The 24,452-nt window shown below is 40.5% G+C and overlaps 1 protein-coding gene and 1 non-coding gene across 2 annotated transcripts in view; one reads left to right on the plus strand and one right to left on the minus strand.

The window, feature by feature from the left end:
• Positions 1-1,062: 1,062 nt before the first annotated feature.
• PSMD12 (proteasome 26S subunit, non-ATPase 12) overlaps positions 1,063-24,452 on the minus strand; it is a 30,978-nt gene continuing 7,588 nt past the window's right edge. The window contains exons 2-11 of the mRNA XM_058705658.1: positions 21,735-21,794; positions 21,519-21,647; positions 16,517-16,624; positions 12,570-12,674; positions 9,339-9,488; positions 9,107-9,241; positions 8,029-8,141; positions 7,169-7,343; positions 4,474-4,551; positions 1,063-3,535 (exon numbers count right to left, since the gene is read on the minus strand). Coding sequence (XP_058561641.1) covers positions 3,326-3,535; positions 4,474-4,551; positions 7,169-7,343; positions 8,029-8,141; positions 9,107-9,241; positions 9,339-9,488; positions 12,570-12,674; positions 16,517-16,624; positions 21,519-21,647; positions 21,735-21,794 — 1,263 coding nt within the window. The 3' untranslated portion in view covers positions 1,063-3,325. The remainder of the gene's footprint in view (positions 3,536-4,473; positions 4,552-7,168; positions 7,344-8,028; positions 8,142-9,106; positions 9,242-9,338; positions 9,489-12,569; positions 12,675-16,516; positions 16,625-21,518; positions 21,648-21,734; positions 21,795-24,452) is intronic.
• Positions 10,121-10,207, plus strand: LOC131498624 (small nucleolar RNA SNORD35). Its single transcript, XR_009255506.1, has one exon. It is a non-coding gene; the product is annotated as a small nucleolar RNA SNORD35 (small nucleolar RNA).

A 24,452-nucleotide genomic window follows, 5' to 3' on the forward strand; every position in this document is an offset into this window, starting at 1 on the left:
ACATAATATAAAGGTAATATACAGTGGGAAGTGAGGATCAAACAAAATCCCAGTAAGGTATAAGGAGAGATTTTAAAAGATTAATTGGTTATGCAACAATTAAACTCAGCAAGCATTTACATTTCTATGTAACAGAAATGATGGATAAGATAAACATGGTTCCCAATCTTAAGTTTTTATTTTGCGTGTATGAGAGAGAGAGGGAGAGAGAGAGAGAAAAAAAATGAATGAGTGGGGGAGGGGCAGAGAGAGATGGAGAAAGGGAGAGTTCCAAGGCTCTGCATGGTCAGCAATGCAGGGCTTGAACTCAGGAACCATCGAGATGGTGACCTGGGCTGAAATCAAGATTTGGTGGCTTAACCCACTGAACCACCCAGGAGTCCCAATTACTAATCTTACAGAGAGAAAAGAAATAGCAACATAATGAAACTTTTCCAATCCTCAATTCTTTCAACATGGTAAATATTGAGCCCCAGGTCAGGGACATTGCTTTGTGCCCACTCAGAAAGCAAGAACATCTCTCTCCATGTCCGCAAGCAAGATAACAAAACCCAGAACTTTGGATCACTAGACTCAGAAACAGCGGGCACGGGACTTAAGAATCACGCCGGAGCATAAGCCTAACTGTACTGATGCCCATGTCCACGCAGTGCTTTCTCACAAAGCCCTTTTGAAAACCCTACCATTTATGCAAGTGTTCGTCCGCCACCCCTGAGAACTTGTTACAAATGGAAGTTCTTGGGCTCTACCCCAGACCTCCTGGATCAGAAACTCTGGGGGCAGGGCCCAACCATCTGTTTTAACAAGCCCTGCCGGTGACTCTGATGTGGGCTCCACTGGAGAACCGCTGGTCAAGGGCACAATAAGGTATGGCCTGTCGTGAACCCCAGATCAGAAAGGAGTCAGGGTGGGGGGGGGGGGGAAGCCAACCAGTTGGCGTGTAAAACATGCACAATGTTGTCCCCCGGCTTCAAAAACAGGTTTATGGAGAGGACATGATTTTGAAAGAACGAAAATCCTATGGCTTTTTGCTTTAGACGGCAAGAGAACTGAAAAAAGACGTGATCTTTAAAAGTATGAGTTTATTCTCCAGGGTTTTACACACCCACAAATCAGTGCTTTTATTGCAGCTATATCCAGGAGCCAAACACAATGTAAAATACGTACTTGTTGTATCATACATGTAACACTTCTAAGAGATAGAATGGAACAGCATGATTTTTAAAGATTAGTTCTCAATGATTCAGTAAGCATATGGAAATTGAGGATAATTACAGAAATCGGTATTGAACTCTAAAATAAAAACATAAATTATATAAAAATAAAAGGGTAAAAAGTGTTTCATTTAAAAAACAAAAACAAAAAACAGTGGCTCATCATCTCTCTGTAGTTAGTAACCTAATGAAAACGAAAAGGAGTTAAGTATTATCTTCTCCATATTTAAAACAAAGTGGTTCTGTCCTTTTCACGAACAGCCAGCTGGAAGTCTGAAATGGAAGCCAGGGTTTGGGGTTCTGAATGTCTCAAATATTTTATTGCCCTGTGTTAGTTGATTCTTCTTCGTAACACTAAGAAATTTAAGTTGCTTGGACAGGAAAAACTCAAGAACTGGATGAGCAGTTAAATTAAATGAGATCCGGCGACTGGGACACCGTTACAAATGGCACCAAATCAGGACACACAAAGAGCTTAGTTCGAGGGCAAGCACGGGAAACAAAGACGAAAGAGGGTCATTTGAGAGCTTTACAACAATACATCTGGCCAGATGGCCTAGGTGTTTGCCAAGTACAAGGGTAACGAGTTGGTGAGTTAACGAGAAGCTAGATTCAAATTAGCTCCAATTTGGTTTACAAATGAACAATGCAAAATGATTTCATTTTCTATCCTTTTCATTCAGCAGAAAATTGAAACCATATTCTATGCTAGTGTGAACTTCTGATGTTCCTGAACTTGCCACCACAGTTTTGGTTAGATTTTTGAAGATGAGTGGTAGCAGATGTTTGTCATCAATGTGACCGATACATAAATTTCCGAAGAATAGACTTGGATTTAATACTGGGTTATTACTCACAATGACTCAGCATAAATAGCAGAGGTCCCTACAATTGTCCCCAGCTCTGGATCACAGAACAGTTTAGTGACCACTAAATGAAAACAAATTATGAAAAAAATGTTATTTCCACAATGCCTTTTGTTCCCCCCTCCCTTCGTTTGGATTTTCAAAAAAGCAGACCTCCCACTTTCTTTACTTTAAATAACCTTCTAACATTGTTTCATTGTTGTTTTCCCTGAAATAAATCAAATTTTTTAAAAACTTCCAAAAATTTGCTCATATTAATTGATCTCAGATGTTTCTTTTGACAGTAAAACTACTTTTGTTTACTTCTGTAAAAGAAATGTCAATACTGTGCTATTTGCTTAGAGGACGGCTGAGTCCTTCTGGATAATTTTTAAAACGTTTTAGGTTGTTATCCAGTGTTCACGTAATGGAAATAAGTTCCTATAGAGTTAATGAATTTGGAACACTAATGATGGAATTAGACCTAGATGTGAAAGCCACGAACAAATCTTATAAAAATGACTTTGTGTGTTAACCTGTGTCAACACGATGTCACTTGATTTTGTTCAGTAACTGGTCAAGACGGGGAACGGAAAGAATCGAGCTACTGTGATCGAAACCAGTTTGACTCAAGGAAAAAAAATTAAGTCTACATTAAGTCTTTAGCCTACCAATCACTCTCTACACTCAGTCTAGAGGCCTTTTGCCACAATACTAAAATACAAATTCTTCACAAATTACAACTCTATCCCAAATGTTCTGATATGCCCTATGTTGGTTTTGAAATTCTACTAAATAATTGATAGCTTTACAACAGAATTTCTTTTATTTAAAAAATACTTAAATCCCTATCCCACAAAATGTTCAGAAACACAGGTAACTATAGAAAGTCAATGTGCATATACTGCTTTTATTATAATAATGACGGTTGTTAGCTGAATGAGAACAAATAATAGCTAAAAAGTTTTCAAATGATAGAAAAACACATTTGGGTAAGTTATGACACAAGTTTTTGAGTACGTAGACCATAGAAATAGAAATTTTTTTTTTTTTTGCACCAATTGCAAATGCAAAGTTAACGATAAAATCAGGGAAGTGAAAGGTCAAAAGGGGCCTTAAACATAGTCACTATCTTTTAAATTTTAGACAAAGGAGCTGAGAATAGAAAAAAAAAACCCCAACATATACACCATAACAGTCTTTTTTTTGTTTTTAAATGACTTCCAATTTTAACTCTTTTCTAAAAGCATTAAGGGCACGGAGACCCTACTGTAGATTATGTATCATCTCCTCTTTGGCGATGAGGTGTGTAGTTTTGTTAACGAGAGACATCAGTGAGTTCAGTTTCTGAGACCAGTCATTTAATAAATTATTTGGATCCTTGGGTCTCTGGAAGTTGATAATTCCTGCCAACCTGTCTACTTTAGCAAAGATGGTCTTGTTAACTACTAGATTCGAAAGAAAAGCTTCTGACTCCTGCAAGAGAGAAAGACAAATTGGATTAAGACAGGATAATTAAAAAAAAAGCGTAATTACAGAAAATAATTTAAGGAAAAATTTAAGGAAAGCATTTTCTGTCTTTTTAAAAAAAAAATGTTTATTTTTGAGAGAGACAGAATGTGAGCGGGGGAGGGGCAGAGACAGAGGGAGACACAGAACCCAAAGCAGGCTTCCTATAATAACGTATTTATTTTACTGCGAGTCTAGGAAATGTCTGCTCTTGGTCTACAATGGTCCCCACCCCAGCACATTATGCAGTTAACTTGTTTCCAGAAACACTGGGTTACTATATATGCCCTGTCACTTGGCAGCTACGTAACTAAGGACAAGGCACTTTACTTCTAAGGACTCTGGTCCTCGTGGTCCAGAAATGTGAGGAGCTAATGAGCCAACCAACGATCAAGCCTTTGACCTCTAACATCCGTGATTCCTCTTTTTTAGCTAAACTGGAAAACACTATGCGATGACTTTTAGCTCACATCACTTAACTCCTATCTCTGTGGTGGGTGAACATTCCAGCAACAGGAACTCAGGCCTGAACGTAACATTCTTCTAATGTGACCTGGGCCCTCGGCAGGGGGGCTGCAGCAAAGTCTCCGTCACAGTTTACATCTCTATGGTTATTTCTGGGAACCCAGACATATTTATGACAGAAATATAAACCCTGGGCAAATGAATCAATGTAAAACTGCCATATTTAAGAGAAGATTTTAACTAGGACATAATATTAATGTAATTATAAACTTGGTGTTTAGGCTATTTTTTGATCCTCAAGATGGCCTGGAGAAACCTTCTGCCACCTAAGCTTAAAACTAAATAATGAAACAAAACTGATTTTCTCATTTGATTTTTGTAAGTCAGCTGATATTCAAAATGACTGGCTACAAACAGCTCATGCAACATTTACCACTTACATCAACAGACAGATCGAGAAGCTGGGCCATCCTCGTCATTGTTATCCTCGTGTAATACTTGGCCATTATTCTAATATTCTGGGGAGAGAACAGAGGGCATATAAAGGACAGGTAACAGTTGTCGATAAAGCTAACAGCTCATTTGTTTTCATTTCCAAACAGGTTTAGTTAAAATGTCGGATTCAGAGCTTTTGTTTCTCTATAGCCCACCACGGTTCTAAAGTTCAACAACAAAGTAAAAAATTTAGGTATTTTGACTTCTGTAGTTATTTGGAAGTTATTCTGAATACTCTCCACAACTTTTTTAAAGCTTATTTATCTATTTATTTATTTCGAGAGAGACAGAGATAGCATAAGCATGGAGGCACAGAGAAGAGAGGGAAAATCCCCAGCAGCCTTCACACTGTCAGTGCAGGGCCTGATGCGGGGATCAAACTCATGAAACCGTGAGACCATGTATGACCTGAGCCGAAATCAAGAGTCAGATGCTTAAGCGACTGAGCCACCAGTCGCCCCTATTCTCTCCAACTCTCTTTAAATATATATAGTCAAGGGCTGCCTGGGTGGCTCAGTCAGTTGAACATCCGACTCGTGATTTCAGCTCAGGTCATGATGCCAGGGTCGTGGGATCAAGGCCCGCATTGGGCTCTGTGCTGTGTGGAGCCTTCTTGAGATTCTCTTTCTCTCTCTGGACCTCTCCCCTGCTCATGCATGTGCTTGCTCGCTCTCTAAAATAAAAAAAAATAGAAATCTATTAAAAATACATATATGTGGTCAAAACCTACGCTTATCTTAACTAAAACAATGGTTAAAAACTGTAACGATACTGAACTATTTTTGCTAAATGCAAGAATCTAAAGTTAAACTTTCCTAATTATGACACAGATGTTTAAAAGGCTCACATTCAAAAAATGATCGAGAGTATCTCAAAACACATTATCATAACCGTTGAAAGATAACTTGAAATTAAATGTCCCAATTTTCACTGGAAATGGTGCTCAAGTTAGAGACTTCCCTTTATTATTATGTTATTAACAAAACAACAGCATTCACAGGGAAAATGGGGAACAGTGGGAAGAAAAATGAATGGATCTTTGAAGAAGCCGTGTCTTCTCCCGTCTCTGTTAGGGTCCAGGGCCACACCAGCTTCTTAGGAAGCAGGGGAATCATTCTGGACCCCTCTTCCTTCATAACTTTCAATTTAATCAGTGACCAAATTCGACTGATTTTCTTTCTTAAAATATTTCCACCTCATCCATTCTTCAATCCTCAGCTACTGCTTTGGCTGGAGCCCACAGGGGCCCTCGCTTCGTCTTCTCAGTTCCATTGTGGTCTCTCTCCAAACACATTCTCCACGCTTACTGCTAGAGGGCTCTGTGTCAGATATGGGCCTGGTCACCGTCCTCTTGGTTTCCACGACTGGAATATATACACCTTGTTACGTTCCAGACCCTTACCATATCTCCGACTTCCTTCCTGGCTGAGCCCTGTTCTTGGAGGCCCTAGGGTTCCCCTGCTGGTCGGTGTCTCCATGCCTTTGCTCAGACTATCCACCTGCACGCTAACCTGGTTCTCTTCTTACGAATCTTCCCTCCTATGTCAATTAACCGCGGCTCTTGCCTGACTGTTCTTTCAGGCAGAACCAATCAACTTTCTCCTCATGCTCTACTCCATTCGATATATACTTGTACCCTAATATCTGTAACATTTTTTAAAGTTTACTTATTTGTATTCTGAGAGAGAGCAAGAGCGTGTGCATGTCCATGAACGGGGGAGGGGCAGAGGGAGAGAGAGAGAATCCCAAGCAGGCTCCACGCTGTCTGCAAAGAGCCCCATGCGGGGTGAACTCACAAACTGCAAGGACATGACCCGAGCCGAAATCAAGGGTCGAACGCTTTACCAACTGAGCCACCTGGGTGCCCCTGTAACGCTTTTATTTATAAATGCATCTTTCCTATGATTTCTTTTTAAGCTCCCTGAAAGCAGGGACCAAGTCTTCCTTTCCCACATGCCTCAGCACTTTGAGCAGTGTCTGGCACACAGAAGGCTCAACAGTATGTTATATGAATGAATGCTGAGCTAATTCAATTTGTAGTGACACCAAGATCAAAGGTCAGGTTTAAGACATGTTACCCATTCTCCAAACTACCAAGCGAGTATTAGATGGAAAACACTCCTTTCACCCACAACTACCCCCCACATTCTTAAGAATTTCCTGCTGGTTTATATGCCGTAAAATTTTGGATTCTCGAGAGGTCCCCACAAAATAAGCATGCTAAAACATAGTTTTCTGAGAAGCCAAAAATGGGGGAATGTGAGGGGGGGGGGAAGAGGGAGTAAGAGGGAGGTGATAAATTCTGATGTGCTTTGGGAAAATATACAATAAACATTTAAATAACAAATTTACATCTCTACTACATTGGGAATAGCCTCCCTACCTCCAAAAAATCCTAAAGCAAAGAACTAAAGACATAACCTCCAAAGAAACATTGGACTATCAAACTTAAAAATCAAAGTTTATGCTCAACTTTACTTCCAGGTTGGCAACTCTGTCATGCCTTTTTTTTTCTTCACTATTTATTTTTTTCGGCCATCTCTATGCCCGACATGGGGCTCAAACGCATGACCCTGAGATCGAGAGTCGCACACTCTTCTGACTGAGCCAGGTGCCCCATCCACCATGCCAGATTCTTACATGTTCAACGACTCTGTTCTTCAGGTCTTTCCACCTTCTTTCACCTTCCTCCGTAGAACCAAACACATCAGTTGCCGGACTCTCGGGAGACCCTTTCCTTAATTCCAGTCCATAGTCTTCAACAAGCGTGGACCAGCGCATCAGCTCCATTGTGGTAAAAAGCTTTAAAAGATCCCTGTAAATTGTATAAAACTTAATATTCCCAATCTGTAAAAATTGTTTTATCTAATATAACAGCAAATGTTTAAAAACCGTCAAAGACTGTACTTACAAAATCTCTACACTCAACGGGGACTCAAAGTTAGGACTCTGAGATCAAGAGTCGCACACTCTTCCGACTGAGCCAGCCAGGAGCCCCTGATTATTATTTATTTTGCCTACTTTACTATCATTTTTTCCATAGTAATTCTGAACGGAGCATTCCCCTACTTAACATTCTATCCCCTACTGCAACGTATTTGCCAATCTCTGGAATAATTAATGTAAACTTACTAATGAGGCAGATAAAAGAAAAAAACAGCTTTTAAATAAAAGCCCACTGTGCTTATGAAGCGTGTGTCTGTTTCATAGAGTATGTACTTCTGAAAATCACGAAGCCCCAAATTACTAAAACTTTATCAAATGGTTAATTAACCAAAAGCTGCTAAAGTGAGCTTGAAATGCAACTTCTACTTGATAAGTGGTTTAGAACGAAGACTGTGATTTCGAATACAGCGCGAAAACACATTTCGCTATTTCATGAACTCTAGCTTTATTCGCCAATACAATCTATCAGCAACCAAGTAAGAAGGTGTACACTTAGATTAACCAATTTTCTTTCATGATGGTGTTTCTGCTACTTTAGCTATAAACGTACTTACTTGTATTTAGGAATTTCTTCTAACTTCTTGTCGCCACTTATTCGGTGAACCAAATCTGACTGTTCATTGTCAAAAGGAGCCAAGATCACATAGAGGACAACACTTTTCAGAGCCTACAAATGTTTTATAACACAATGGATTATATGTAAGCTTAGAAACAAAATGGAAACTTTGGCAGAAACTAAAAAAATCACAAAAGAATTGTCTACATTCATGTTTGATATTGTACTCAAAAGTCTTAGGGAATAAACACCCTACCAAGCTGATCTTTACACAGTGGCTTTCTGTCATCAATTCTTCCGGAGCAATTACGTAAGTCCTCGCTAATCTGAATTACTCTCTGGGCTGACATCTTTTTCGGTGACAAATGTATAAAGAAAAAGTTCTTACAACAAGTTAGCAGCACAAATGTGGAATATACCTATCAACTATTTGAAATAGTATGGTGAAATAATTTTCCAAAGTAATGCCAGGTCTTTGCTTGTAACCTTATTAGCAAGTGACCTGCTATACATATTTCATTTAATTTCATTTATTTTATTATTTTTAACTTTTAAAAATATTTATTTTTGAGAGAAAGAAAGAGTATGAACAGGGGAGGGTGAGAGAGAGAGGGAGGCACAGAACTCAAAGAGGCTCCAGGCTCTGTGCCGCTGGCACCGAACCCGACACAGGGCTCCAACCCACAAGCCTCAAGATCGTGACCTAAGCCGAAGTCGAATGCTGAACTGATTTGAGCCACCCAGGTGCCCTGTATTTTAAGTAATCTCTATACCCAACATGGGGCTTGAACTCACAACCTCAAGGATCAAGAGTTGCATGCTCTACCGACTGAGCCATCCAGGTGCCGCTACACACACTTTAAATAGCAAACCTACATCATTCAAAAGTGACAAAGAATTTAGAGTATCGCCACACTTTGTTTGAATCAGTAAAGATGAACTGAATTGTCAACACACTGAATAGAAAGCAGCACCATACAACTGCTTATGATTACTGAAGTTAAACTTATTTCAAAATAAAAAATGCAAATTCTTCCTAATAAGTATCGACGTCCAGTATAAGAATATATTCTTACCTGTTGCCACTTTTCACTTTCTGCCTGTATACAGGGAGTATCATATATTGCTCTGTAGTGCTTACAAATAGACAAATAGGACCCCTCATGTTGATCCAGCTGAATCATTAAGTTATAATATTTCAACTTTAATTTCTGGAAAAAAAAAAAAAGTTGATAAAATAAATTGGGGCTTATGGTTTTTTCCCCCAAATACTCCTATAGCAAACTTGTAGTTAAGAGACACGCTTACCTCTGTATTTTCTTCCTGGAAAAATTTGGTGTTAATTTTCTTGCTGATGATTTGTGTACGAATGTAATCCTTCACAGCTAGACAGAGCCTCATCTGCTCCAAAATAAACTCCACTCGCTCTTTCTTTTCCATTGATCCGTAGGTTTCCACCTAGCGAAGTCCCCAAATAAGTTTATATTTAATTTTTAAAAACTGCAAAGTTAAATGTATTAAAACATTCACACCTGTCCAATAACAAGAAACTTCTCGCACACTGAGAGAGTACTGATGATGATCTAAAAAGCTGGTTTCCTCCAGGAAATCACAATTTTAAAAAATATATAGTAAATGGCTATTTTTCCTTCTGGTATAAAAAGTTCTGTGAATTTTCACCTACGTAGTTAACAATAGTAGAACTATGTAGTTAACCTATGTAGTTCAACCACCATCACAATCAAGATACAGAACAGTTCTTTCAGCCCCAAATACTCCCTCGTGCTACCCTTTACAGTCACACAGTTCCCCCACTTTGAACCCTCGACAGCCAATGATTCTGAAACAACAGGTCCGTTCCTTTTTACGGCCACGAAGTGTTCCACTGTGTGGAGGAGCCAGTTTATCCACTCCCCGGCTGAAGGACAGCTGGGCCGTTTCCAACCTGTGCCCATCACTAACAAGGCTACTCTGAACGTCAGTGGACAGGCTGAGTGTGAACTTAAGTTTTCATTTCTCTTGGGCACAAGAAGTGGGACTGCTCGGTCGTCTGGCAAGCATACGTTCAGCTTCGTAAGAAACTGCCAAACCGCAGATGATGGCCCTTTCTCACGATGGTCTGTGGATGGCACCGTGGCCGGCGCCGCTAATGCCAATGGCTCAGCCGATGCCAGGAAAAAAAAAAAAGAAAAAGAAGGAAACTGCCAAACTGGTTCCCAGAGTGACTGCACCATTTCTCATTCCATCAGCAACGGATGAGGGTTCTCATCACTTCGCATCCCTGCCAGCGCTTGGTACTGTGCTTTTTTTTCTGAGCTATTCTAATATGCGCGTAGGGACATCTCACTGTGGTTTTAATTTGCGTTTTCCTCATGGCTAGTGAGGAAACTGCAATTCTGAACCCAAAATATGATGCCACTTGCAGGCTATTTATATGATAAAAAAATTAAGGAAAAAAAGAGGTTCTAGCCTTTTTATAATTCGGATAACAAGGCTGACAGGACTCCAAACGGATGCAGGATGTACAGTTACAGTCAATATGCAACAGATACAACATAGAGAACCAGTTCTGTCAAATACTATAAAAACATTTTTAATACTTGGTACACACATATTGCAAATGAATTTATAAAATGTAGAATAACAAAGTAAAATGAAGTAAGGCTATTATTATTAGGTCCGAAAAGGTTTTTATTTCATGGTCTTTGTAACTTTTTTATTAAAGAAAATAAAAACGTATACACTGATGAATGTATGTATGCAAATCCCTAAGGAATGAAACCATCAATGTTCCATCTATGTATGTTCACTCACTCTGCATGTGTCAAGTATTTTGAAGCAAATTTCAGGTAACATCTTACATTTATTTCAGTATGTATTTCTAAAAGAGAAACTGAAAAAAAAAAATGATCATACCGAAAAATTTCTTAGATCACTAAATATCTACTCAGTCCTCAATATCTCATTTAATTAAATCAGAATCCAAATAAGGCTTATACTTTGCAAGTGGTAGGTAAGTTTCTTTTAGCCTTGCCATTTACTGACAAAATCAAGCCAATCATCCCACAGTTTCCTGGAGTCTAAATTACACTGACTGCATCCCTGTGGTATCATTTAATAAGCTCCTCTGTCCCCAGTGTATCTTGTAAACTGGTAGTTAAACCTAGAAGCTTTATATAATTGAGGTGATTTTTTCTGGCAAGAATATTTCAGAGGATGTTAAATCGTGGGGCACATAATCCTCCTGGTTGAAAGACAAAACTATGGAGATGGTAGAAAGATCAGTGGTTGCCAGGGGGTGGGGGAGTGGAAAGAGGGAGGAACAGTTGGAGCATAGAGAATTTTTAGGGCAGTGAACTATTTTGCATGGTACAACACTGATAAACACACGTCATTAGACATTTGTCAAAATCCACAGAATGTACAACATCAAGAGTGAACCTTAAGGCAAACTATAGACTTTGGGTGATCATGTGTTGACACAGGTTCATCAACCGTAACTAACGAACCATTCTGGTTGGAGATGCTGGCAGGAGGGGAAGTGGTGCGTGTGTATGTGTGGGTGTGGGGGGGATGGTGCATCGGGGGATATATGGGAACTCTCTGTACTTGCCACTCAACTTTGTTGTGAACCTAAAACTGCTCCAAAAAATACAGTCTTTTAATTAAAAAGAAGAAAAGAAGTTTGAAGTCAAACAGAACTAGTATGAATCTGAACTCTACCAATTCTTGGCAATGACTTTAGGCACATTACTTAATCCTTTTAAAGTTCAGTTTCCTTGGCAGCAAAATGGGGATAGAAATAGTGTCGTGTGTGAACGTTAAAGAAGATAAAGCGTACAGAGAACTCAAGACATGCTTTAAAAAAAAAGAACACAGACAACGCAGAGCACACAAGATCCTCTCAGTACTATGGTTTCCCTTCCTCTGGCTAAAATGGCACATGACTGAAAAATCAGAATAAACAATTTAACTTACTGGGGAAACCTTGATGGGCCAAAATTATAAGCAAAATTTTGAGTGCAGTTCAGGTACATTTTTTTATTAGGGAGTCTATGGCTTTCCTCAGATTTCTTAGCTCTTTGCTATCTCATTTTAAGATCTCTCCTAAAAATCTGTCCTGAAACACAGCAAATTATGATGCAATTTGTCTTTGTTAAACCAATTTAGTCTGGAAATTGACCAACAATCAAGTATTCATTTAAAACGAAGCTGATGATTAACAGCAAATCCCTAACGCATCAGTAAACAGTACACGAATTACTGATTTAAGTTCTAAAGAGGATGAAAATGTTAAAATAATAGCATACATCAAGACTGCTTCATTGCTTCTAACTTTTCTTCACAACTTTTTTCAGCAGTTTAGTTGGGACCATAATGACATAAGTTTCAGGTACTTGAATAACCTCATCCTCCACTGCCCTCACCCTCAACCTTGGTAGTTTTGAAGAAGTGACCAGGTGCCAAAATAAGCTCTATCTACAAGAAACACTGCCGACTAAATATCAGGATTTTCACATTCTAAATACAACTCCTTACCTGTAACTCTTGTAAGATGGAGGCTGCCTCTTTCACGTCACCATTTTGTTCTTTTATGGTTGCTAATGTTTTAGTCAGTCGAGCACGCTCAATTTCAACATAAATCTACAAATACGAGAAATCTGTATTATGAAAATTCTCAGACACGTATTAAAAGTTTTTTAAATGTTTATTTTTGAGAGTGAGCAAGCACACGAGCAGGGGAGGGGTGGAGAGAGAGACTGAAACGGCGAATCCCAAGTGGGCTCCGTGCTGTCCGTGCAGAGCCTAACGCGGGACTGGAACTCGTGAACCCTGAGCCAAAATCAAGAGTTGGACACTTAACCAACTGAGCCACCCAGGTGTCCCTAGTTTTGAGAGAGAACAAGTGAGTGGGGCAGAGGGGCAGAGGGGCAGAGGGAAAGAGAGAAAGAAGTTCAAGCAGGCTCCAAGCGCAGGGCAAAGCTAGATGCAGGGCTTCATCCATGACCCTGGGATCTTCACCTGAGTGGGTGAAAACCAAGAGTGGGATGCTCAAGGGGCACCCGCGTGGCTCAGTCAGTTGGGCATCCAACTTTGGCTCAGGTCATGATCTCGCAGTTCATGTGCTGACGGCTCAGGGCCTGGAGCCTGCTTTGGATTCTGTGCCTCCCTCTGTCTCTGCCCCTCTCCTGTTCACGCTCTGTCTCTCTCTCTCAAACATAAACAAACACCAAAAAACATTAAAAAAAAAAAGTGGGATGCTCAACCGACTGGGCCACTGAGGTGCCCCAAAATGTGTTAAATTTGTGTGCGTGTGTTAAATTTTTAAAGGTAGAATTGAACTATTATTCAAACCAAGCCTAATAGTATTTATCATCCAGTTATGGTGCATTTCATCCTCCATGTACAAATACAGCTGTGTGATTTTACATCTCACAATCACGTAATTTTTTAGGAAAATGTTTCTACTGTGGCGCCTGGGTGGCTCAGTCGGTTAAGCGGCCGACTTCGGCTCAGGTCACGATCTCATGGTCCGTGAGTTCGAGCCCCGCGTCAGGTTCTGTGCTGACTGCTCAGAGCCTGGAGCCTGTTTCAGATTCTGTGTCTCTCTCTCTCTCTGCCCCTCCCCCGTTCATGCTCTGTCTCTCTCTGTCTCAAAAATAAATAAATGTTAAAAAAAAAAAAAATTAAAAAAAAAAAAAGAAAAGAAAATGTTTCTACAAAACATTATCCATATTTTGTAGCTTTACTTTGAGAACCTAAATATGAAATCCTTGTGTTTAATGAGTAACAGAACCACATGCTACGTTAAATAGCATAGAAAATAGAACAGTGCCTTTAAAAGAATTATTTGAGGGGAGCCTGATTGGCTCAGTCAGTAGAGTATGCAACTCTTGACCTTGGGGTCATAAGTTCAAGCCCCATGTTGGGCACAGAGCTGACTTAAAAAAAAAAAAAAAAGATAAAAATATCTGATCTTAAGTATTAAAGTTATGAGCATTTTTTGCAGCTATGTAATGTTAGATGATATAATTTCCGACAAATTAAACATAAAAGATAGAATAGCCTAATCGGGGCACCTGGGTGGCTCAGTCGGTTGAGTGTCCAACTTCAGCTCGGGTCACGATCTCACGGTCCGTGACTTCGAGCCCCACGTCGGGCTCTGTGCGGACAGCTCGGAGTCTGGAGCCCGCCTCGGATTCTGTGTCTCCCCCTCTCTCTGCCCCTCCCCCGCTCACACTCCACCTCTCTCTGCCTCTGAAAAATGAATAAACCTAACAAAAAAAATGTTTTTTAAAGAACTATAGCCTAATCAAGTCTAGGGAACGAATTTTCATGTTTGGGCTTGCTTGTCCCTTCAGCCTTTGCTCTGCAGTAACGCTTCTTCCCACTCCACCCCCAAAAACCTTAATCTCCAAGAATAACTACTTCCACTTTCCTAAATGTTCCATGCGTTTCTTACTTTGACATATTTGTATAGAATTTCCCCTATGTCTAAACTGCCGTTCTCCCTATGCCCCTACCCCTGTGAATTTCTATTCTTTTTTTTTTTTAAATAAAGTTTATTTATGTTGAGAGACACAGAGAGCGTACAAGTGGGGGAAGGACAAAGAAAGAAAAAAGGAGAGAATTCCAAGCAGGCACCACGCAGAGCCCTTATGTGGGCTTGATCCCACGAACCATGGGATCGTGACCTGGGCTGAAATCAAGAGTTGGACAGTCAACTGACTCAGTCACCCAGGTGCCCCAAATTTCTATTCGTTCTTTTTTTTAAAAAAACTTTATTTAAAAAAATAATTTTTTTTACCGTTTGTTTTTGAGAGGCAAAGAGCACTAGCAAGAGAGGGGCAGAGAGAAAGTGAGACACAGAATCTGAAGCAGGCTCCAGGCTCTGAGCTTGTCAGCACAGAGTCCGACGCGGGGCTCAAACTCACAAAGTGAGAGATCATGACCTGAGCTGAAGTCAGATGCTCACCTGACTGTGCCACCCAGGCGCCCCAAAAAAGTTATTTATTTTGAAAAAGAGAGAGAGTGCACACGAGTGTGGGAGGGGCAGACAGAGAAGGGGGGAGAGAGAGAGACTCCCAAGCAAGTTCCACACTGTCAACACAGAGCCCGACGTGGGACTTGAACTCACGAACTGTGAAATCACGACCCGAGCTGAAATCAAGAGTTGGGCGCTTGACTGAGCCACCCAGGCGCCCCAAATTTCTATTCATTCTTAAAAAGCCAGCTCAGCCGTCACATCCTGCCTCTGTGACATGGGAACAGCAGACCCACTGCCACTGTCGAGACACTGCGCAGTGACTATTTTTCCGACGGATCTCTTTGCGGTGGTAAAGAACAGCATCATGTTCATTCTGGATCTAGCACAACCCAGGTGCTCAATAAGCGCTTACTGAACGGATGGGACAGTCCAACCAAGACCCAAGAAGTTAAACATAAGCTAAAGTTTTGTCCTCAAATCACAAATATCTGTCCAGAAAAAAACGTATTTACCTCAGTCACCATTTTATATTTGCCGTTTTTAAAGAAACAAGATTAGGAGGGGGGAAAAAAAAAGCATCAAAACAAACACAAACAGATTCTGGTAAGACAGTGAAAGTTTTACAATTAAGTTTACACTGCAAATACTCGATTACTTTATTTGTTTTGAGAGCGAGCAAGCACAAGCAGGAAAGGGGCAGAGAGAGAGGGAGACACAGGATCCCAAGCAGGCTCTGCACTGTCAGCGCTTGACACAGGGCTTAACTCATGAACCAGGAGATCATGACCGAACCGAAATTCAGTCGGATGCTTAACCAAGTAAGCCCCCCGGGCACCCCCGTTACTATTAATTCTTAAGTAAACTACACTCATCATGGGGCTGGAACTCAGGACTCCAAGAGTCACAAGCTCTACCAACTGAGCCAGACATGCACCCCGATACTCTTTTTATTTGTTTTGAGAGAGCGAGTACATGTGCACGTGAGCTGGGGAGGGGCAGAGAGAGAGGGAGAGAGATAACCCCAAGCAGGCTCCATACTCCCCATGGAGCCTGACGAAGAGCTCCATCTCAGGAATCATGAGATCATGATCTGAGCTGAAATCAAGAGTCAGATGCTTAACTGAGCCACCCAGGAGCCCCTCTATTAATTTAAATAGTAGAGTGAAACTGTAGCTATCCCAAGCATAGATTTCTCAAGCAGATCTAGGCCAGGGTGAAGAATTAACTTTATCTTTAATTATTGCCACATGTAAATATGGAGTAAGATCACTAATTCCCAGAAAAATCTGGATATATCAAGACTGCCACTATTTTAAATATATTCATTTGTAAATGGGAAGATACTACAAGGAAAAGTACAAAGATAATGGTTGAATCAAGGTGATGACCTATTTTGTCACCTTAAATATATACGGATCTAATGTCTGCATATCTAAATATCTCTGAACACAGATAGGATAGTAATTTCCACTATGAGTTATGCCAATGGAAAACTTACCTTGCCTTCTGTAACCATTCGCAGAGTATCAATTAATCGAAGCTTGATCGGAAGGTCTGTGATTTCCTCGACGTAAGTACAGCACTGTTGAACCATTTTTGCAACAGCCTAAAATAACAAAAACCATTCATAAGCAAGATTCATTTCTCATACAGTTAAAAAAGAAGTATTATGCCCATAACGAAACATAAGGGGTGCCTGGCTGGCTCTGTTCGTAGAGCATGCAACTCTTTTTTTTTTTTTTATTTAAAAAAAAAAAATTTTTTTTTTTTTAACGTTTATTTAATTTTGAGACAGAGAGAGACACAGCATGAACGGGGGAGGGGGAGAGAGAGAGGGAGACACAGAATCGGAAGCAGGCTCCAGGCTCCGAGCCATCAGCCCAGAGCCCAACATGGGGCTCGAACTCACGGACCGCGAGATCGTGACCTGAGCTGAAGTCGGACGCTTAACCCGCTGAGCCACCCAGGCGCCCCGAGCATGCAACTCTTAATCTGATCTCTGGGTTGTGGATTCGAGTCGGGTGAAGAGGTTACTTAGAAGTAAGGGGCGCCTGGCTGGCTCAGTCAGTGGAGCGTGCAACTCTTGATCTTGGGATTATAGGTTGGAGACTGATGTTGGGTATAGAAATTACTTAAAAAAATAAAATCTTGGGGGCACTTGGGTGGCTCAGCTGGTTGTGTCCAACTTCAGCGCAGGTCATGATCTCATGGTTCATGAGTTGGAGCCCCATATTGGGCTCTGCCCTGACAGTGTAGAGCCTTCTTGGGATTTTCTCTCTCTCCCTCCACTTCTCCCTCACTTGCTCGCTCTCCCAAAATAAATAATAAACCTTAAGGGGAAAAAAGAAAAAAAAAAAAAGAATAGGTATACTTTCCATTCTGTTAAATAAATAAATACACAAATAAATAAATAAAATCTTAAAAAAATAAAAGGGAGGGGGTGCCTGGTGCCTGGCTAGCTCAGTTGGTAGAACATGCAACTTTTTTTTTTTTATGTTTTTTTTTTGAGAGAGACAGAGTGAGCAGGGAGGGGCAGAGAGAGAGAGAGAGAGAGAGAGAGAGAGAGAGAGAGAGAGAGGGAGACACAGAATCTGAAGCAGGCTCTAGGCTCTGAGTTGTCAGCACAAGTCTGACATGGGGCTTCAACTCACAAACCGCGAGATCATGGCCTGACTTGAAGTCAGACGCTTAACAGACTGAGCCACCCAGGTGCCCCTAGAGCATGCAACTCTTAATCTCCAGAGCCGTGAGTTCTACCCCTATGTTTGGCATAGAGCTTGCTTAAAAAAAAAAATCAAAATGTCTCTGACAGCTAAGATGTACTGAACACCCAGGAATAACGTAAAAAGGTTAGGAAAACCTCAGGTGCAAAGACTTTACCCTCCCCCCCCCCCAATACAAAGAGCGAACATACATGATTACATAAAAGGGGTATTTGACGATGTCTATTAGAAGGCTTCCTAGCTAGCTTTTTTGGAGCCCAACAAAAAAGCATGGAAGAAGTTGTAACAGACGAAAGGGGGAAAAAGGACAAGAGAAAAGCAGGGGTCACCAGTGGCTATGAACAGCAATGAAGCCATAGCTAGCAGATATTGTGAGTTAAGAAAGAGTCCGTAGCAGAGGCAGAGGGTTTAGCAGCCGCCCGCCCGCCCCCAGGGCCTCAGGAGGGAGGAGAAGCCACAATCACCCATACTCCCCTCAATGAAACAGGACATTGAAAGTCACAGCATCCCCTGCCCAGGTTTCTCAGATAATGTAAGTGGGTTGGATACATTTCCTCTAGCTCTAACATTCTAGGTCAGGGGTCAGCAAAACTTCTCTGTACGTTTTAGTAAACATTTACACAGTAAATATTTTAAACTTTGTGGGCCATAGGGTTTCTGCCTCAACTATTCACCTGCCTTTGTAACCTCAGAAGCTGCCAGACAATATATAACAAATGGGTGTGGCTGTGTTCCAAAAACTCTATTTACAAAGCTGGCAGGTGGGATTTGGACCGTGGCCTGTAGTTTGCAACCTCTAATATAGACTCTGAACAGCATTATCAGTTATGATAATCATTGAGAATAATAATTAGGACTCTTTGTCATAAAGAAGATGTTAAACTATATTAAATATATTTTGTTTAAGACAGCAGAAAAGTAAACAGAATATCTTGCTGTCAACTGTACCTCAACCATGCTGGGAAAAAAAAAATCCCATTGTATATCTTGCAAAGATTTCCTTAAAAAACAATATTCATGTAGTTCAGGTCAAACTTCTAATTAACTGAAAAAATGGCCATTCAGAGACACACAGGAGTTCCAGAAAATAAAGGTTTTATTGTAAAATACAACTCTTTCAGCAAGGGTCTGGGACACTTTGTATCTCAAAACATGATCCTTCTGGGGCGCCTGGGTGGCTCAGTCGGTTAAGCGTCCGACTTCGGCTCAGGTCGTGATCTCGCGGTCCGTGAGTTCCAGCCCCGCGTCGGGCTCTGGGCTGACAGCTCAGAGCCTGGAGCCTGTTTCAGATTCTGTGTCTCCCTCTCTCTCTGCCCCTCCCCCGTTCATGCTCTGTCTCTCTCTGTCTCAAAAATAAACGTTAAAAAAAAAATTTTTTAAAAAAAACCCAAAAAACATGATCCTTCCAACACTAATTATAATAATGATTTCTACAAGGGCATACAAATTAGTAACTCTAAAAGCTGTGCAAAAACTACATTAACAGAAATCAGATGGGGTAAAAGAAAAACAAACAAAACAATTATATCAATATTCTAATGATAAATGAACATCCTGTTGCTCTCTGAGAAAAACACAAGTCATTAGGGAAGTCATGGTAGGAGTGAGGCTTACCCCCTGGGCTCAAGTGACAGACAGTGAATTAGAAACCATTAATTTTAAGCAATCCAGAAAAGGTTATTTTAAGAAAATCATTACTTTCTAAGTCTGGTAAAGCAGAAAGAAAAGCTTTAGGTAAAAAGTAATTATGGGAAAAGGAAAGAGACATTCTGAGTCCCTAAGCACCTTCCAGAGCTAAGACATAACATGTCATGGTGAAAAGGGCAGTGCCACTGCAGTCGGGGTCATCGGTCAGCCAGCTGGGAGATGGGCTCACACTCCTCTTTCTCCGGGAAGCTCCCCCCCCCGCCCCCCGACAAATGTGATCAAAACCTTCTCTTCCTCCGATCAGGTCTCCTAGCACCGCTGACATTGTGTGTCACTTACTGCATACTGCTGGGAGTGTGTGTGCAACTTAAAAAAAGTAAAATAAAAAATAAGTCACCTTTAGGGCACTTGTTAAAGAGGTACTACACTACTATCGGGGATCATATTCTGTATTGAACCAAAGGTGACCTGGCACATCTCTTCACATTCCAAGAGTCTTACACAGAAATGTCAGTTTCTCAATCAGAAAAGGGACAGAGTTAACAGTCCCTCTACTAGTTCTGAAATGCTAGGACTCTATTAAACCTTTGGTTTAGGATACGTGCTTTGTTTGAACGGCATCAGTCCTATGCAAAACACATTTTCGTTTAAGCCAGGCTACCTCAAGATGTCTAGGGAAGCAGCCCTTTCCAAATCGTCCCATAGCAAGCAAATCTCAGAAAACCAGAGGAAGGCAATGACTCATCTATGCCAGTCTCTCAACCAACTCTATGATGGTCTCTGAAAGCACAGAACTAAGCAACAAAAGGCATATTGAAAGGAATTTCGCATTCACATCTACTAGATTGCCTCAAATCGATGTGAATTCTTTCTTAAAAAATATTTTAAGTAATCTCTACACCCAACACGGGGCTCGAACTCACGACCCTGAGGTCAAAAGTCGCACGCTCCGCTGACTGAGCCAGCCAGGTGTCTCTCTATGTTAATTTTTGACAACAAATTATATGCATGTAAACTTATCTAAAAAAAGAACAACAAATTGTTTTTTGCAAAAAATAATTTAACCCACTCTATCACTAAGTTCACTCTAGCAGTAAACTAATAAAACAAGGGATTTGAACAAGAACACCCTATTTGTTTTTTGGTTCTACTACTCCCCGTTTTACGTCAATACCTTTATTTGAAAGCAAAAAATAAAAACCCAGAAGCTACTCAGGGAACAGTGCTTGAAAGATGAGATATAAATGACAAAAGTGGACTCTTCTGTACAGAGGATCATTTAAATATCTCAAGCGAAAGGGGTGCCGGCCAACTCAGTTCGTAGAACAAGGGGCTCTTGATGTTGGGGTCATGGGTTCAGGCCCCATGTTGGGCATGGAGTTTACTTAAGAAACAAAACAAAACAAAACAAAACAAAACAAAAACCTCAAGCAAAAGAACAGGGGAACAGTAAAATCTAGCTTCCCCAAAACACCAAAAGAGAACATAATCTTTAAACAAAATAAGTAGTCAAAATGTCTGAAAAACTGCCTCAAAATAAGTGAAATATTAAATGCTTAATGAAAGACATGATTAAAAAAATTTTTTTTAACCTTTGTTTATTTTTGAGATACAGACAGGCAGAGTGCGAGCAAGGGAGGGGCAGAGAGAGAGGGAGACATAGGATCTGAAGCAGGCTCCAGGCTCCGAGCTGTCAGCACAGAGCCCAATGCGGGGCTCGAACCCACAGACCACGAGATCATGACCTGAGCCAAAGCTGGAGGCTTATCTGACTGAGCCACTCAGATGCCCCCAAATACATGATTAAGTAAATGATAGATTATCAGCTTGATGGCTTATAACACAATCGCTTAAAATAATAAATATGAAGCTAGGGAGCAACACGGAAACAGAACAAAGCTGCACCAACATTCTCAGCACAATTTTGTAAAAATATGCAAATATATGAAAACTAGAAGAAAAAAAAACATAAAAGCAGCTGACATGAAAATATGGACAGAATTTTTAAAAACTGTCTAGAATGTTGTAATGCTGATTTAACAGTAATTTGAAACAGATTCACAGAAAGGTTTTCTAAATGTCCTTATTTAAATGCAAATGTATTTGTTTTATGAGCAGTCACGAACTCACTTGCTTTAATTGGCTCCGTCTTTTTGACAAAAGCATAATATTTTCATTAAGTAAATCCCATTCTTTAGCCTCATAGCACATCTTCACCACTGCAACTAGGATACGGGATGTAGACACCATATCCGAAGCCTGGAAGAGTGAAAATATGCCGAGAGTCAACGGAACATTGTTAAATAAAATCAATGATAATTGAGGTTTTCACTATAATCTACTCACGGTGCGGGTCTGTTTCTCCAAAGAGAGAAGGGTTTCAATGACTTCTTGAAGTCTTCCTTCCTAAAACAAAAGACACAAACGAACAATGAAAACACTACCATCGACACAAAACCAAACAACAGTCTAAAATGAGATGTTTCTGCCACAAAAAGAAAAAACACCCATTTTTGAGGCAAAGGTCCAGCCCCATTACTATTATTGTTTTGTTCCTCTCCATCGTAGTGCTCGCTTTTCCTGTGGACCCCTTAAGTCAGTGGTTTCCAACCTGGGGTCCACAAGCTATTTTTAACATTTCAAATCACCTAGGAGAAACTGAATATAGAACAATAATTTAACACCTGAGAAAAACCTCAAGTCTTTGTTTTGCATTCTAATTATCAACTCAGTGTGGTAATACCAGATTATCTTGTTCTGAATAGACTCTTAATTGGCAGTCACACGTGTCTTTAAAGAAGAAAAATGGGAAAAACGAGTGATTTCTCTATGAAGTCACCATAACAAATACTTTAATACACGAGGTTCTGAGGGGCACCTGAGTGGCTCAGTCAGTTAAGCTTCTAACTCTTGATCCCGGCTCAGGTCGCGATCTCACGGTTGGGCAGTTCAAACCCCGTGCTGGGCTTAGCACACTGGTAGCAGAGAGCTTGTTTCGGATTCTCTCTTCTTGCTCCTCCCCCTCTCGCTCTGTCTGCCTGTCTCTCTCAAAACAAATAAACTTAAAACACGAAGTTTTGAGGAAAAATAAAAAGGATATCTGGTGGTAAAAAGACAAGAAACCCTGGTTTAATTTTTCAATGACTTTTTTTTTTTTTTTTTTTTTTAAAGTAAGCTGTATGGCCAAAGTGGGGCTTGAACTCACGACCCTGAGATCATGAGTTGCAGGTTCTGCCGACTGAGCCTGCCAGGTGCCCCTAATTTTTCAATGCCTTTAAAAATAAATTATAACTGGGGCACCTGGGTGGCTCAGTCGGTTGAGCGGCCGACTTAGGCTCCGGTCATGATCTCACGATCCGTGAGTTCCAGCCCCGCATCAGGTTCTGTGTTGACAGCTCGGAGCCTGGAGCCTGTTTCAGATTCTGTGTCTCTTTCTCTCTGACCCTCCCCCATTCATGCTCTGTCTCTCTCTGTCTCAAAAATAAATAAACGTTAAAAAAAAATTAAAAAAAAATAAATTATAAGTGTGCTTAAAGGAAATAAAGACCACCTGAGAATATCCATGCATGCTATACCAAAGGTCATGCCTTTAAGCAGATACTGATCCAAATGGAATATACCCCTTTTGGTCAACTGATAATGACCTCCATCTCATATGCAAAAACAAAATATTCCCCCTGGGGCGCACATTAGGAAACAGGAGTAACAAAATTCAAATCATATAAACCTAAATGATAATACACCAGGACTAAAATAAGCCATCCTATTAGAAACCACACACTTTAATAAAAACAAAACCAGCCCACAGCAAAAAAAATTACAAGTATTTAAGATACTGGTATTAATAACAATGAATGAATCAATAGTGATGAGGATTTTATTTTGAAATTGTTTTTCTAACTATAAATGAAAAAAAAATTAAGTTTATTTATTTTAAATTTTTTAAATGTTTATTTCTGAGACAGAGAGAGAGCATGAGTCAGGGAGGAGCAGAGAGAGAGAGAGAGGGAGACACAGAATCAGAAGCAGGCTCCAGGCTCTGAGCTGTCAGCACAGAGCCTGATGCGGGGCTCAAACTCACAGACTGCGAGATCATGACCTGAGCTGAAGTCGGATGCTCAACCGACTGAGCCACCCAGGCGCCCCGAAGTTTATTTATTTTGAGAGAGAGAGAGAGCATGCGTGCCTGTGCAGGACAGCAGGGCAGGGACAGAGAGAGAGAGGTAGAGAGAAAATCCCAAGCAGGCTCGGGGCTGTCGGGGGCGGGGGGGGGGGGGGGCTCCAATTCACGTACTGTGAGATTCAGAACTGAGCCAAAATCAAGAGCTGGATGCTTAACTGATTGAGCCTTTTTTTAAGATTTTATTTTTAGGTAATCTCTACACCCAACATGGGCTCAAACTCACAACCCTGAGATCAAGAGCCATGTGCTCCACCAACTGAGCCAGCCAGGAGCCCCAGAACTTTTTTTTATTTTCATGACATTCATGGACAGTACATGAGTACTACTCTTTTACTGATCAAAGAAAGTAATTAAACAGTTTTTGAATTAAGGACACAAATAATGTTTGGATTTTTCAAAACACTTTATATTTTCCAAAATAACGTTTAAACTATGAATGTTCTATGGAGTACAGATTATGTACTGTATGGTCATTGTTTGAATTTTCTTTAACTCTGAAATATATGATTACTGTAAATCTGAAACACGATGACTAGCGTTGTAACAATGTTTCCTACGCAAAGGAGAGCATCAGTTCTGAAAACTCTACAGATTCATGTGTACAATAAAGGCTAACTAAATGCCCATCAGAGGAAAAGAACAAAGAACAAATCCATAAATTCTCCAAAGTTAAAAGCTAATAAATCATAGATCAAAGAATCTCAGAACTTAAAGACTGCCACAGATTATTTAATCCAATCAACTCATTTTAGATTTTTTTTAAACGTTCATTTATTTTTGAGAGAGAGAGAGAGACTGCGAGCAGGAAAGATGTAGAGAGAGAGAGGAAGACACAGAATCCGAAGCAGGCTCCAGGCTCTGTGCTGTCAGCACAAAGCTCG

This window comes from Neofelis nebulosa, chromosome 16 (genome assembly GCF_028018385.1).
Source record: "Neofelis nebulosa isolate mNeoNeb1 chromosome 16, mNeoNeb1.pri, whole genome shotgun sequence".
Classification (NCBI taxonomy): Eukaryota; Metazoa; Chordata; class Mammalia; order Carnivora; family Felidae; genus Neofelis; species Neofelis nebulosa.